The sequence below is a fragment of the Chenopodium album genome, chromosome 27, assembly GCF_948465745.1.
Source record: "Chenopodium album chromosome 27, dcCheAlbu1.1, whole genome shotgun sequence".
NCBI classification, from domain to species: domain Eukaryota; kingdom Viridiplantae; phylum Streptophyta; class Magnoliopsida; order Caryophyllales; family Amaranthaceae; genus Chenopodium; species Chenopodium album.
In genome coordinates, this window is record NC_137860.1 from 30,486,135 (window position 1) to 30,502,919 (window position 16,785).

The 16,785-nt window shown below is 36.0% G+C and overlaps 2 protein-coding genes and 1 pseudogene across 3 annotated transcripts; all 3 read right to left on the reverse strand.

The window, feature by feature from the left end:
• Positions 1-1,349: 1,349 nt before the first annotated feature.
• LOC145620452 (putative receptor-like protein kinase At3g47110) lies at positions 1,350-5,108 on the reverse strand. Its single transcript, XM_081675128.1, has 3 exons — positions 2,268-5,108; positions 1,732-2,121; positions 1,350-1,637 (listed from the first exon to the last, which is right to left on the reverse strand). Exons 1-3 carry the CDS (start codon positions 4,972-4,974, stop codon positions 1,624-1,626), a joined length of 3,111 nt encoding a protein of 1,036 aa, XP_081531254.1. The 5' UTR covers positions 4,975-5,108; the 3' UTR covers positions 1,350-1,623.
• A 1,037-nt stretch (positions 5,109-6,145) lies between these two features.
• On the reverse strand, positions 6,146-9,817 carry LOC145621518 (uncharacterized). The gene is made up of 3 exons (XM_081676251.1): positions 7,150-9,817; positions 6,631-7,011; positions 6,146-6,491 (listed from the first exon to the last, which is right to left on the reverse strand). The coding sequence occupies exons 1-3, from the start codon at positions 9,815-9,817 to the stop codon at positions 6,475-6,477; spliced, it is 3,066 nt and encodes a 1,021-aa protein (XP_081532377.1). The 3' UTR covers positions 6,146-6,474.
• A 2,633-nt stretch (positions 9,818-12,450) lies between these two features.
• Positions 12,451-16,464, reverse strand: LOC145621234 (uncharacterized; annotated as a pseudogene). Its single transcript, XR_014108366.1, has 2 exons — positions 13,090-16,464; positions 12,451-12,945 (listed from the first exon to the last, which is right to left on the reverse strand). The product of XR_014108366.1 is annotated as an uncharacterized LOC145621234 (transcript).
• Positions 16,465-16,785: the final 321 nt, after the last annotated feature.

Consider the following 16,785-nt stretch of genomic DNA (forward strand, 5'->3'; position numbering starts at 1 on the left):
CAGATTTTAAACTACTACAATATCGTAAGAATTTATATAAATAATTCATCACTAAATAACATAAAATCAATGGGAACATCGGTAAAAGAATACGAGTACAAGTGTAGTAGGTATGTGCAAGTTGTGGAGGACCGTTTACTTGTCTTGGATCATAAACTACTTTAAACGTCCATTTTTGGTATATTAAATTTAACACTTGAGATATTATACTGTATTTTTTCCAACAACTAGCATATTTATGTTCTTTCATTAATGACCACCAATTTGGACTTGAAAAGGCTAAGGAGTTTGATGGAGGAAGAAAAATATGGGAATTGAAATTTAAAGATAATATTGAATCTTTAATGTTTCTAGTAAAAATTATGGTGCATGAGTTCGCTAAATATAATCTTTTTTGATTCGTATGACGGTATGAATGTGTAATTTTAAAATAGGAGTATGAGTTCGCTAAATAGGAGTATCATGTATTTTAATTTTTAATGTGTGTATAACTGGTATTTAAGGAAAGTATTTAATTTAAAGATATACTTGGTATAAATGTTTATATTTTTTTTTTTTAGTGTTTCACCCTTTGGGCTAATCCTGAACGTGATCAGTTCTGAGCGATATAAATGTTTATATTATACGGAGTACATGTGCAAGAAAGTTGTGCAACAAGCAAACACGCAATCATTACAAATTAAAATTTCTACGTGATAGCTTCACAATAAATAGATACTTATTGACTTGCTGACTCGATGCGAGAGACGACTCCTAGATGATCAGCGACGACTTGGAAAGTTGAAACTTATACTTTACCAAATTAAATTCATAAAAGCTATGGGATCTTTTCACACTTGGTCAAAAGTCATGCTTAAATTTTTGACACGAGCTAGAATGTGGACATACAAAATATTATGATACATACAGTGCACTAAAAGAAACAAAGGAAGTATAATATTTTAATTAATAATTAAATAAAATTTTATAAGAGTACATGTTATGTAGATTCTAATATAGTATAAGTCTAAAAGTGTACAATTTGTATACTTAGTTACAATACATAATTTATAAATCTTAAACCAAGTATCATCCCCTATTCCCCTTTCAAAATAGTTCAAATGATAATTTAATATATGTATCGAATGATATTTCTTTTATTGTCTCCAATCTCCATACTTAACACTTTCAATGAATATACCTCATTGTTGTCATGTTCGAAAAATTCCTCTCCCTAATTGGGCTAATAATGCCATACATTTTTTTTCATAAGAAAAAATATTAATTATTAAAAATAAATTTATTGTAATTTAGTTAATGATCAAAAGGTTAGTTAATGATCAAAGATAAAGCTTATAAACTGTGCAAGATCAAATATTTTTGTAAATGGCATACTCCTCGATCTGTTTTTCAAAGTTAAAATAACATAGTAGAAAATAAATTGAGTACATGCTTTCTTGATACTTATTGAATGTTAATTACGGAGTATCTGAGACCAAGCAGACGTAATTTTCTCCATCATTATAAGTTTAGACTTTAGAACATATATACACACAAGAACATGGGTTGTTCTCATTCTTAATTTTACTACTACACAAACTTCCTCATAGGCAGAGTAATTAACTTGATTCAATTCGACATCGATCACTCTTTTGATCCTACATTGAGAAAATGAACAAATAAGGTCAGTACTCATATAATTTCATATTAATAAGGTGAAAATTTCAAAGATATGTATAGTTGAATCGTTACCCATTAGAATGAACCTCCTTTGTCGTAAACGAGTTCCTAGGAACTTGCTCCTTATCGATGATAGCTTTGCAACAACATCGCTCATTTCCAACCTTTCTCGTGGTACTTCAGCTGAGCAAGAGAGTGCTACTCCAAATATCGAAGTCAAGGCCTCCAACATTACTCTACTACTCGTATCATTAGTCTCCTCTTGATCTATATCTTGAAAAAGAGCGCGATCTAGAATTGCGTTCATCTGTTCTGGCAAAGCTTCTTTCACAAAGCGATATAGGCTCAGCCCACCTTCGAACATTTGATCAGTAGGCCTCTTACCTGTAAACATCTCTAGTAAAAGGATCCCAAAACTATAGACATCGCCGCTAGTAGACACCTCATTTCCCAAACCATACTCTGCAATTATTACAAATATACGAAACTGATTTGATGAATAAAAAGGTTTGGTACATAGTACTCTACATTCAAACAAAACCGATACTATTTTAGAAAATGTAACAAATATTCCGAACATGAGATACTATTGTGACTATTATAGTTACCTGGAGGAGTGTAGCCGATAGTTCCTCTTACACCAATAGAGCTGGACTGATTTACATGAGAGTTGATGATGTCTTGTAGGAGAAACTTGGCTAGCCCAAAGTCACTAACACGCGCAACCATTTCATCGTCAAGGAGAACATTGCTTGGCTTAAGGTCACAATGAACTATGGAAGCACCACAATGATGGTGAAGATAATCCAAAGCAAATGCTACATTGATCACAATGTCAAGTCTTTGGCGAAAATTCATATTCCTTGAGCTATTACTTGTGCCTTCGACACTAATGATTGCTTCCGATGGATGCAACCAATCATCCAAGCTCCCATTCCCCATGTACTCATAAACCAAAGCCTTGAAATCTCTTCCTTGATAATCAACACTCGAACAAGCTGTTATCACCTTAACTAGATTTCTATGCCTAATGCTTCTGAGGACCTCACATTCAGCCATAAAACTCTTCAACGCACCACGGTACTCTAGAGTAAACACCTTGATGGCAACAGTTGGTCCATTATCGTCGAGAACTCCCTTGTAAACAACCCCAAATGTACCACTGCCGAGCAAATTGTTTGAGGAAAACTCATTTGTGGCTTTTAGAAGAGTTTGGTAAGACAAATTAGGAAATTTTTCCGAAACTTCGGAAGCTAAAATTTCCTTATTAGAGTGCCTACTCTTTCTTTGCCTGATTATATATAATGATACAAGTAAAGCCACTAACAAAATAACCCCACAAATCCCAGAAACAATTGTTGCTTGTAATTTCTTCTTATGCTTCTTCGGCTTTCTTTTCTGATTATCGCGGCTAACATCATTGCAATGAGGCAACTTTAACTCAGATATTCCTCCACAAAGCATATTGTTTCCATCTAGTACAACACTAGTCGCGTTGCTAAAGATTCCACCAATTGGTACTTCACCTTGAAGACTATTATGTGATAAATCGAGGCCCTCTAGCAATTGGAACCTCGATAAATACTTAGGGATTTCACCAGATAAATTGTTGTGTGACAAATCTAACCAATAGAGACCTTTCAATGTCTCCAATGCATTAGGAATGGTTCCATGAAAATTGTTTTCGCGCATGTAGAGGTACTCTAACGACACACAACTACCAAGAGAGCTTGGTATTCGGCCTGATAACATGTTACGCGACACATCAAGGGCACCAAGACTATTTAGTTGGCCGACTTCTTCAGGGAGGGATCCGATAAGGTGGTTTCCGGATAAATTGAGCACCAAGGACAAGGCGGGGAGACTAAAAAGTTGTAACGGTATCCTGCCACTAAGATTGTTATTAGAAATATCCAATCCTGTTAGCAGACTACAATTTCCAAGAGATGATGGTATTTCTCCTACAAGACTATTCTCGGAAAAGCCGAAAATAGACAATTTTGTTAAGTTTCCGATTGAAGGTGGAATAACTCCGGACAAATTGTTATTTCGTAGAAGTAAAAAATAGAGGTATTGAAGCTTCCCTATGCTATGGGGAATGACCCCTGAAAGTGCATTTTGATCAGCAGCAAAATATTGCAATTTTGCTACGTTTTCAATACAATTTGGTATTTCTCCAATTAGGTGGTTTTGGCTTAGTATTATATAGGTAAGTGATGAGAAATTACAAAAAGGAAAAACTCCCGCGAAATTATTTTGACTTATGTCTATCGCTTGTAAATTGGTAGCATTGGCCAAGGAAGATACAAATTTCAAATCATCAACATGGCCGTACCCAAGTGAGTTAGTATAAAGGCCGAGGCGAGTAAGCTTTACTAGCTTGCGCAAACAAGGAACTTGGCCTTGAAGATTGTTCTCACCTAACTGGAGGACTTCTAGATTTGAGGAATTGGATATCGAAGCTGGAATTTGTCCAACAAATTGATTATTTGATATTGAAAACAACTGAAGATGTGGCAAAGCGTTGCCAAAATCTAGAGGAAGGCTTCCTATCAAGTCGTTGTGACTTAAATCTAAATTTGTCAATAGTGAAAGGTTAAAGATCAAGTGTGGAACAACTCCAAAAAACTTATTGTGTTGTAATTGTACAACGGCAAGTTTTTTTAGTTTTCCTAGACCAAATGGGATTCTTCCGAACAAGTTGTTTTGAGCCATCGAGAGTGTCGAAAGGGATGATAAGTTCCCGAGAGATGAAGGAATGTTGCCTGTTAAGTTGTTCATTGACAAGTAAAGATATTGCAAATGTGATAGGGAACCAAGTGTAGGAGGGATTTCTCCCACCAACATATTGACGTCGAGGCTAATATCGATAAGTCGATAGCAACTTGATATGTTCGATGGAATTTCCCCTCCAATGGAATTATTATACAACCATAAAAATTGCAACCTTTGCAAATGACTAATTTCTCGTGGTATTGTTCCTTCAAAAGTATTGTTTTGAAGGTACAACTCCCTTAAGAAGCTCAAATTACCAAGATAAGGAGAGATGATACCTGTGAGTTGCAGTGAATGCAAGTCAAGTTTCACGACTCGCTCGTGCCTACGACCACAGGTTACCCCGTACCACTCACAAAAGTGGCGGGTGTCATTCCATGAACTCATGACACCAAGAGGGTCACTTGTTATTTTGGATTTGATTTCGAGCAACGCTAGCCGGTCTGTGTCGTTGCCCCTCTGGGCTATCGAGAGCAGAGGACAGCCAAACATACAAATAGAGAAAAAGATCCAAGAAAAGAAAGAGCATGAGCTCGACATGTTGTGAACAATATAGAGATAGATAAGACCTATCAATAATGACAATGGAGATGCAATATATAGTGAAAGACCTGAAAGTTCATAGAATAATAAGTCATCGAATGAGTGAAATATTACTAGTAATAGTTGTGAACATATTGTAGGGACGTATATGTGCAAAATGTGGAGGACATTAGGAGTTTAATTAGGACAGCCTCTATGTAGTATATTTTTGACTTTTATTTTGGACACATGCTTTTTGTATATTTTTTTTTAAAAGATTTTCTACAATTTTTGTGACTTCATATCGTGGCCTCTTGGTAAGAAATTGATGTCACCTTGTTGAAACTTGTATATCGCTGTCCCATCCCCAGTAGGCCAGTAACACATGTGACTATGTGAGCATTTCTCGTTGATTAGAAAAATAGTTAGTACTTTATTCCCTTCTTATTTTTAAGTGAAATGTTTCAGGTACATATATTAATACAAAACTTTGATTAATAATACCTTCATTTTTCAATAAGTAAAAAATTTATAGTAATTGAATATTAATCAATTATTCATTGTATAGCAATTGAATATAAACACCATTATAATTGATAGTGGAGGGTGCCATCAATCATGGACCACAATTTAGTCACTACTACTAGTGCTTGTGACTTTGTGAGCGATCACTAGGAGGTTGTGGGGCTGTGGGCAATAGCCTGGAAAATGTGGGTGTATAAGACAAATACATCTAAATTTTTTCCACGAAATCTAGCTTCGATTCTTACTCTGCTCAATAGTTAATCGCTAATAATTGACTACAACATGTAGATGTCGGGTGCTAGTTACCTTCGTTAGTAAGTCTAAAAACTGGTACAACCCTGTACGGAGTACATAATTTAGATTGAGGATTAAATCTCGAATACATCACATATACTTTGCGACTTTTGTGCATCCCCTGATCTTCTTTTATATTACAATTCTCTTATTATTTTCTCTAATTTAGTTCTTTAAGTGAACATACACTATATATTATTCCCCTGCAGAAATTTGTGCATCATAATAGAACAGCTTTGCAGCAATTTATATCACTTCTCATGCTTGTTTATACACCAGTAAAATATAGGAAAACACTCCTTATTGCTAAATCGTACCTGCAAGCTTCAATTAATTCAAGAAATATACGTCAAAACTCAAAACATTCTCAACTTATATAATTAGATGTTGTATTAGGATAATTGTAAATTTGACGCTAAATATAAAGAAACAAAAATGGCAACCTCTAGACCATTTCATTAAACCTGATCTTGCTGACTCTCGAGTCTTTGCAAAACCAATAATTGCCCATACACACAAGAAATTACATACAGTTATATAATAATACAATTAATACGATTCTGAAATCGATCAGCAGTAAGAAATCCAAGCTTTAAAGAAATAATTCGTATATAATAATGGCACAAGGGATCCTCACAACCTTCATGATCACTGGAACACTGCTTACTGATCAAAAGAGGTAAGCAGCTTTGCAGAACATCAATCACCTCGTGCTCCTGCAGCCAGAAGGAACTAATTTACATCTGATAGGATCTTAAATATATAGCACAGTGTAATCAAGGGAAAATCAAACTTAGATTTTACTTAAAAAAACTCATCAGAAAATGAGATATACAGCAGTAGTAGAATTTTTACCAGCAAGGATTCTTCGCCTTTGTTGACGACGAGTTCCAACAAGCTTGTTTCTAATAGATGATAGCTTAGCAGAAACATCACTCATGGACAATCTATCATGTGGAAGCTCCGCAGAGCAAGAAACTGCTATGCCAAGAATTAACACAATAGACTCCAACATTGCCCTGCTACCTGTCTCCTCTCCAACTACGTGTACAAGAACAGGATTATCTAAAATTTCGGTCACCCCTTCAGGAAGAGCTGCTTTCACAAAGGTATGGAGGTTCATACCCCCTCTAAACATTTCATTAGTAGGCCTCTTTCCAGTGAATAGTTCCAGTAAAAGAATCCCAAAACTATACACGTCGCCACAAGTAGATGCCTCATTTCCCAAACCATATTCTGCATTAAATCATACCTCAAATGTTATATGACCAGGAATATTATTGAATAAGGTGAAAATAACAAAGTTAAAGCTTAATGAAGTTATGATTGGAGATCAACTGTATAGAAAATGCTAGGATGTGAGTAGCTCATTACCTGGAGGAGCATAGCCAATAGTTCCCCTGAAACCAATAGAGTTGGACTGATTTGCAGAGCTACTAACATCCCCTGAAAGAAATTTAGCCAAACCAAAGTCACCAAGATGTGCAACCATCTCATTGTCAAGGAGAACATTGCTTGGTTTGAGGTCACAATGAACTATAGATGCCCCACAACTATGATGAAGATACTCTAAAGCAAATGCAACATCAACAGCAATATCAAGTCTGTGGCAGAAATTTAAGGTCCTCGGTGCATCTTGAAGCCCACTTATTGTTCTAGCTGAATGCAACCAATCATCTAAACTCCCATTCACCATGTACGCGTAAACCAAAGCTTTAAAATCATTTCCTTGATAATCAACACTTGAACAAGCTGATATCACCTTTACAAGATTCCGATGTCTGATGTTTCGAAGGACTTCACATTCTGCCATGAAACTCTTGCAACCACCATAATGCTCGAGTTTGAATACCTTGATTGCAGCTGTTGATATATTCTCATCGAAATTTCCCTTATACACAACCCCAAATGTACCGCTGCCAATCAAATTCTCCCCAGAGAACCCATTTGTGGCTCTAAGAAGGGTTTGGTAAGACAAATTTGGAAGATTTACCAAATCACTAGAAATTTTGGTTGTCTTAGTTTCCCTTTTGTGCCATATGATGTATAACACATATAATGCCACCAGTGCAGCAACTCCGGTAAATGTAGAAAGAAAAATCACTGTTAATTTCCTCCTCAGATTCGATCTTCTTTTCTGGGTATTATTGAAATTGCAGTGGGGCAGCTTTAACTGAGGCATACCTCCACAGAGCCTACTGTTTCCATTTACCGAAAAGGCTGTTACATTGCTGAAGACTCCATCACTAGGTACTGCACCCTCAAGGTTATTGTATGATAGATTAAGTACTTGCAGATGCAAGCTTATAAGAAAATTTGGAATTTTGCCTGATATTTTATTTCGTGACAAATCCAAAACACGAAGACCCTTTAATGTCACCAGTGCATTCGGGATAGCACCTTGGAAATTGTTACCCTCCATACCTAGTGTGTCTAACGCAATACAATTACTAAGGGCGCTTGGTATCTCACCTGAGAGCATGTTTCTAGAAACATTAAGCACCTCAAGATTATTTAATTGCTCAACTTCTTCCGGGAGAGACCCAACTAGGCGGTTGCTAGATAGATCAAGTAGCATAGACAAGGTGGAGAGACTAAAAAGTTGTGAGGGAATTTTCCCACTTAGATTATTATGGGAAAGATCTAATCCTAGTAGTGATCCACAATTTCCAAGAATTGAGGGCAGTTCACCTTCAAGACTATTATTATGAAGGTCAAGAAGAGTCAGCATAGTTAAATTTCCAATTGAGGGTGGTATGACCCCTGAGAATTGGTTATCATTTAAACGTAACTCATGGAGGCTTTCGATTTTTCCTATACCTTGGGGAATAACCCCGGAGAGTGAATTGCCATGAATTCCAAATATTTGTAATTTAGTCAAGTTTTCTATACATGTTGGAACCTCTCCAGTTATAAGATTAAAGTAAAATGTCAGTACAGTAAGCATGGAAAAATTGCAGATGATTCTAGGGATAATTCCTCCGAAATTATTTAGACTTATCTCAAACCGTTGTAGCATGGTGGCCTTGGCCAAGGAAGAAACAAAGTTCAAATCAGAACCTTGACCCTTCCCAAGATAGTTATTGTTAAGGTTAAGGAATTTTAGCTTTTCTAACTTATGAAGGGAAGGAACTTGTCCTCGAAAATTATTTGATGATAATATGAGAGATTCTAGATAAGAGGAATTGGATATCGAAGATGGAATGTATCCAGTAAATTGGTTCATTGCTGCTGAGAATTGTTGAAGATACGGAAGAGTGTTTCCTAAATCAGAAGGAAGGTCCCCTTCCAAGTCATTGACTCCTAAATCTAGAATTTCCATTAATGAGAGGTTAAAGATTGAGGGTGGAACCTTTCCAGACAACTTATTATCAACTAAAGACAATTTGGTTAGTTTTTTCAGGTTGCCTAGGCTATGAGGAATGCTTCCATGCAAGTTGTTTCTGGCAAAGTTTAGCACAGTTAGGGAGGATAAGTTCCCAAGGGATGAAGGGATAGTGCCTCTTAAGTGGTTTTGTGACAAGTAAAGAAATTGCAAATGTGACAAGAATCCAAGTTCATGCGGGATTTCTCCCACCAACTTGTTATTGAACAAGTCTAGTTTTATAAGGCTAGAGCAACCTGATATATTCGCCGGTATTTCTCCTCCTATATAATTATTATACAGCCAGAGAGTCTGTAGCCTATGCAAATGACCAATTTCAGGTGGAATTGTGCCTTCAAAACTGTTATTTTGCAGCTGCAGAACTCTCAAAAAGCTTAAATTTCCTATATAGGGAGAGATAGTACCTGAAAGCTTGGAAGATTGCAGGTCTAATGCCATCACTCTATCATCCCTCTGACCACAAGTAACGCCATACCATGAACAAAAGTGGACCATGTTATTCCATGAGCTCATCACACCTAAAGGGTCATCAGTCGTTTTGGCTTTGATTTCTAGCAGTGCTGTGCGGTCCGTCTCACCATTCCCTGCAGTAGAGGATTGGAGACAGTAAAAGACAGTAGTGACACAAATAAACAAGTGAAATGAGGAGTATAACATGTCTAAATTTTTGGAAAATGGCACATTAGTTATCTTATTTAAGAGGGAAACCAAAGGCAAATGGGCAATATAAAATCAAGTAGAGTGAAGTGCTTAAATAAGTATGTAGTGTATAATGTGGCCGAAAGTCTTGTGATTGGACATGATGTCCAAACAAAAAAAGGATGGCTAAGCAAGTTGTGACTGGCCCAACTATTGCCCAAAGTTCTAAGTAAATGCTTCGTATTGATTTTAGAATAATAAATTAATATGTTCAATTTTATTTTGCATTTAAATACTCAAAATTAGTTGAGAAAACCAGTCCTCAATAATTCCTTGGAAGACAGTTGAGAGATAGTGAGATAATATTAATAGTATAAGATAATTGACATAATATGTTCATCTTCTATATAATACAGAAATTTGATACATCACCAACCAAATAAGAAACAATCTTAATTATTCTAGACATTATAATCAATGATGTATATTATCTACCAGAAGACACACAAAGTCGCAAAGTGACTTTGACAACTTGGAGATAAATAACTACACTTCATAAGATAAATTACATGCCTCTAAAACTTAATTCATCATCAACTATAAACAAAGAAATCTAACCTTGAATACCAGCAACTAAACAGATTTTTACTGTAATCATTTGTAGTCGATTTACATAAGCAGGCATACTGCATAATTGGTCCTCCACCATTTGGGATCATTATACCTGGTTCTCTGCACGATGAATCATATAATTACACCTGTGCAGATTTTCTATCAGCATAACTCACCTCAATTATTTTTGAGGATGTAAACATAGTAACATACGGCCCTTTACATAGCTACAAAGAAAAATATTAGTCAGAAAACAGAAAATGCATGCAGAGGATACTGAGTGATAAAATTTCAGCTATTTAATAAATGACTATAGCATGTGGATAATCTTTTGTGCTCTACATCACATACAGTCAGTCAATGACAACATCAGAAAAGCTTTCAGAACTAACACTAAAACGTCTTACAAAAACTTTCATGAATTATATGTATTCTGTTGAACTTTGAAACTGAATTTCTCATGGAGGTCGTACCATTATAGTATTCTAATGAAACTTGAATATATCCTATAGCTGCAGCAGTAGTAACACAAGTACATCCAGATATGTCACTTATTAAGTAATAAAGTCAAGTCCACAAAAATCATCATGAAACAGAGTACTCTGACATAAATTACAGGTTGCAGAGAAGTTTAGCATGATTTTCAAATTCAGAATATACAACAATTGTTGATCAAGCTTACAGCAATTTCTGCAACTGCTATTGTGCGATGGCATTAGCAAGAGTATGCCCATATCAGCATCATGCACTGATAATAACGTCATGGAACAATTCTAAGCTATAATGTTCAAATAATAATGTTGTCTAAGCTTCTAAAATAACTATTACTTTGGCACTCTGAAAAAAAAGGTAACTTTAAAGATGCAACAATAAAGATTAAAGACATAGAATAAAATCGTGAATATTGTTTCTCTGGTTCAATAAAATTGACATCAGATGTTTTTTCTTCCATCTAAAAACAAAGAACAGCATATAACCAACCAACACTCCTTAGAGACATTGAAACATAATGCATGATATTTTCTACAAAACAATGAAGGACAAACAATAGTAAAATTGGCAACTTAGAGAAAGACATACAATTTATAAATGATTCATAAGCCCTAGATTCCTCGGTGTAGAAAACCCAAGGTTAGAAGGCTAATTTTGAGGGACGAAATAGCTTCCTGATCTAAATTCTGCCTCACACGCCACCCTTGTGCTTGTTACCACGAAATCCACCCCCTGCTGGTGTTACCTCCATTGGCATTGTGTACAAAAGTTACTTGCCATTAAAGTCTGATATTTATTACAAAAATTATTCTACTGCAGAAATTCGTGCAAAAAATACTTTCTCACCAGTGCCAAGCAATTCAACCTTGGGATTTCCACAGAACAAGAAAGTGTACTTACCAGAATTTCAAGGGCTCAAGAAGCAAACTGCTAGTGCTCTCCTTTCCTGTTATGCTATCAAGTAAGATATGATCAAGATGCTTTGCTTTGGCACAATGTCTAGAGTTCTAGACTAATCTGGCATAAACTAATCAGACAAGCTTTCTACATTAGAACTGACAGGTATAACAAAGGTATTCATAAATTTTCAAATTCTGCATAATATTTAAGGAAAATGTCAATATTCTAAATTGCTACATCATCAGCCATGGTATATTCAATTGTTCATCAAAAAATAAAAAAATAAAGATAAGATGCCAACACATAGCAACTTCATGCTATATATATCATGAAACAATGAAAGCGTGCAGATAATTAAAGCACTGTTATGCTGAAGATGCAACAACAGTTGTCCTTGCTTGCGGCACTTTCTGCAACAACTTCCCAACATAGATGCTATGATGGCAAATGGTAAAAGGCAAAAATTAAGAGTAAAATCCTTTTAAACAGGTGCAACATGGGAACATCATTTCACCATTACTAGAAAAATAAGATTTTATATTCATCTTCCTTCTTACAATTTAGAAGTACAAGTATATCACAGTTAAGTTACACTTACAGCTATTGCAGACATTGGAAGAAAATACATGCAAATAATGAGCAGAATACACATAAAAGTGTAGCTTTTCTACATAAACAGAATCCTTTAGACACTTTTGAAGTAAACTTGAATCAGTCTTATAGAGAGGTTTTCAATCATCATGCAGTTGGTAGAATGTTACCCACTAGAGTCTCTCCTTTGTCCCAATAGATGAGCTCCGTGCAAGCTTTTCCTGATTGATGATAGCTTTCCAACAACATCACCATGTTCAACCTTTCTCGTGGGAGCTCAGCAGAGCAAGAAAGGCCTATTTCAAGTAAGGATATCAAGGCCTCCAATGTCATAGTATTAGTGTTCTCCTCACATAATATATCTACAAAAGGAGCATGATCTAGAATATCAGTCACCCGTCCAGACAAAGCTTCTTTTACATAATGATGTAGGCTTATGCCTCTGTTAAATGTGTCACTGGTTGGCCTACGGCCAGTAAACATTTCCAGTAAAAGGATCCCAAAGCTATAGACATCGCCATATGTAGACACTTCATTTCCCATACCGTACTCTGCATCAATTTGTACCTCAGATGTTGTAAAACGAGAAAAGCGATTGTTTAAAGTGCTTCTAAAAATAAAAGGAAATAGTAATCACAAATAAAAGGGGAATGGGATGGTCAGATGGGTGAGGGGGTAGGGAGAAAGTTAGGTACCTGGAGGAGTGTAGCCAATAGTTCCTCTTACTCCAAAAGAGCTGAACTCGCTCACAAAAGAGTTACTAATGTCTTTTGATAGGAATTTGGCCAATCCAAAGTCACCAACATGTGCAACCATTTCTTTATCAAGGAGAACATTGCTTGGCTTGAGGTCACAATGAACAATAGGTGTACCACAACGATGATGAAGATACTCCAAAGCAAAAGCAACATCAATTGATATATCTAATCTTTGATGAAGATTTAACTTCCTTAACCCAACATTTGTGTCCTCGGCTCTGCTTATTGCCTCTACTGGATACAACCAATCATCCAAACTCCCATTTACCATGTACTCGTAAACCAAAGCCTTAAAATCATTTCCCTGATAATCAATACTTGAACATACTGTCATCACCTTAACAAGATTCCGATGTCTTATGTTCCGCAGGATACTGCATTCAGCCATGAAACTTTTGGAAACACCATGGTTCTCTAGGTTAAACACCTTAACAGCGACAGTAATTTCACTGCCTTCATGATCTAGCACTCCCTTGTATACAACCCCAGAAATACCACTGCCAATGATGTTTTCAGAAGAGAACCCATTTGTAGCTTTTAGAAGGGTTTGGAAAGAGAATTCAGGAAATGATCTTTCTGAATCACATAAAGCATTGGGTTCCTTTCTTCTGCAGCATAAGGCACACCAAAATACAAAGCCCACCAGAAAAATAATTCCAAAAATCCCTGATACAATTGCAATTATTAATCTGATTCTGTGGCTCCGTCTACCTTCCTGAATGTTTTTGAAATTGCATTTAGGAAGCTTTAATTGAGGTATACCTCCACAGAGGCCAGTATTTCCAGACACTGAAACACCAGATTTATTGTTGAAGACTCCACCAGTGGGTACTCGTCCCTCGAGGTTATTGAAAGACAGATTTAGTACCTGCAGCGGAAGGCTAACCAAAAATTCCGGAACTTGACCAGACAAGTTGTTCCTTGACATATCTAACTCATGAAGACCTTTCAAGGTTTCCAAAGTTTGAGGAATGGCACCTTGGAAAAAGTTCCCCTCCAAGTGTAAGGAATCTAAAAGTATACAAGCACTAAAACTGCTTGGTAGTTCCCCCTTGAGCATGTTTTCAGCAACATCAAAGTTCTCCAGATTAATTAACTTTCCAACTTCCTCCGGAAGCACTCCAGTTAAGTGGTTATAAGACAGAAAGAGTCCAGTGGACAAAGAGGAGAGACTAAAAATTTGTGATGGTATACTGCCATTTAGATTGTTTTGAGAAAGATCCAATCCTATCAGGTTCCTACAATTTCCTAAATCTACGGGTATTTGACCTTCAAGATTGTTTTGACCAAGTTGAAGAACATTTAACTCGGTTAAATTCCCAATTGCAGATGGTATGTACCCTGACAAATGGTTTTCAGTTAAATCTAATTCAACTAAACTTTGGAGCTTCCCTAGTTCCTGCGGAATAACACCAGAGAGCTGATTTCTAAAAGCACCAACGTACTGCAAATTTGCTAGGTTTCCTATGCAATTTGGAATCTGTCCAGCTATGTTATTTAGCTGAAATCCTAAAAATGAAAGCTTTGTAAAATTGCAAATAGCTCTAGGAAATTTTCCTGCAAAATTGTTTTTACTTATGACAAAGACTTGTAACATGGTGGCATTGATCAAAGAAGACATAAAGTTCAAATCATCAGCTTGGCCCAACCCAAGGAAATTATTGCCTATATTAACGCGAGTAAGCTTTCCCAAATTGTGCAAAGACGGGACTGTACCTTGAAGATTGTTTGAAGGCAATTGGAGATATTCTAGGTTTGTAGAATTGGATATTGATGCAGGTATGGGTCCAGTGAATCTATTATTTCCTAGGGACAATGCTTGGAGCTGTGGAAGAGTGATGCCTAAATTTGAAGGGAGGATTCCTTCTAGATCATTCTCTCCTAAATCTAGAATTGTCATGGAAGAGAGGTTGAAGATTGAGGATGGGACTGTTTCAGACAACTTATTAACGCCTAATGCAAGAACGGATATGTTGGTCAGTTTCCCAAGGCTATCTGGGATCCTTCCAACCAAGTTGTTTCTGGCAGCATATAGCTCAACAAGAGATGATAGGTTCCCAAAAGATGATGGGATGGTTCCTGTCATATTGTTCATGGACAAGTCAAGATACTGAAGCTGTGTTAAGATACCAAGCTCGGGTGGAAGTCTTCCAACCAGCCTGTTACTAAAAATGTCCAGCTGAATAAGACTGGAGCAACTAGAAATATTTGATGGGATTTCCCCTGCAATGGAATTATTACCAAGCAAAAGATACTGCAACCTACGCAAACGACCAATTTCAGAAGGGATGGTTCCACTTAAAGTATTACTTTGGAGGTTCAACACCCTAAGAAAGCTTAAGTTTCCTATACTAGGAGAAAGGATACCTGTGAGCTTCAACGATTGGAGGTCCAACACCATCACCCTCTGGTGCCTACGACCACAGCTAATCCCGTACCAGTTACAAAAGTGGATTGTATCATTCCATGACCTCATAACTCCAACAGGGTCATTGATTTCGGCTTTGATTTCAAGTAAGGCCAGCCGGTCTGACTCAATGCTCCCAGCAATGGCAGAACCAAGGTGGCATAACAAAATGCCAAAAATGACTATACATAACACAAAGCGTGATACAAGTGGATTCATGGATTTTAGTGAAGATTTCTAACAGGAGTGTTATGTATGTGCTACTAACAATGCTTTCAATCACAAAGATATTCATAATATCGAAATCAGAAATCAAAGTCCACTATAAGTAACATTCAAGTTGCTTGCTTAAAATCCAAGCTCTTTAAATACAATTTTTATTATTTGATCCAAAGTATTTGCTGCAATTATTCCTTTGAGGACAAAGTTGCTAGTGTGAAATCCAGATTTTTTTATAGACGGTCTTATTATTTGGTCTAAATAATTGGCTACACCTTATCTTATGCTTATGACTAAATGAGCACTTATTAAATCTCTACCCGAAACTTGAGCACATAGACCGAATAATATATAGTTTTCCACAATATACACTCACCCCTAGAATTGATCTTCTCCAGCTAACAAAATCATGTTTGACTGAAAACCATTAAAAATAATTGATGGCTACATCTCTTGAATCACTGTTAAAGAACTTAGCAATCATTTACTTGTCCTCTACTCATTAAAAACACCAACGTTTCGCCTTTTAGGTAGGTGGTAAGGCGGACTTACAATAACTTATTACTCCGTAATAGACTAATACTTATCGGACTTATCGCGAAATAAAAATGTAATTTATACAAAATTTTGTCTATTACCGAAATAATCAAATCTTCGTTTTTTTTAATCCTCGACTAATTTAGGGATTGATAAAATAATGTTATACAGAATTTAAACATCTGAGACCTAAGAATTTCTTTATCAATTCCTTAGCCAATTAGCTAGTGCTTAAACACCAGGATCTTTTGAATTTTAGAGAAATCAAATTAATCTTAATTACAATTATAATTTGCATGAAACAATTAAATTTGCAGATTATTAAGAGAATTATAACTTCGTCATTTCCAGAAATTTACTTAATTTAATGAACAATGAATGCTTGAATTATGCAATTGTATGGAAAAGAATCTAAATTATCATGCAACAAATAAATTATCAAAAATATCACCGAAAATCGAAGAATTGCA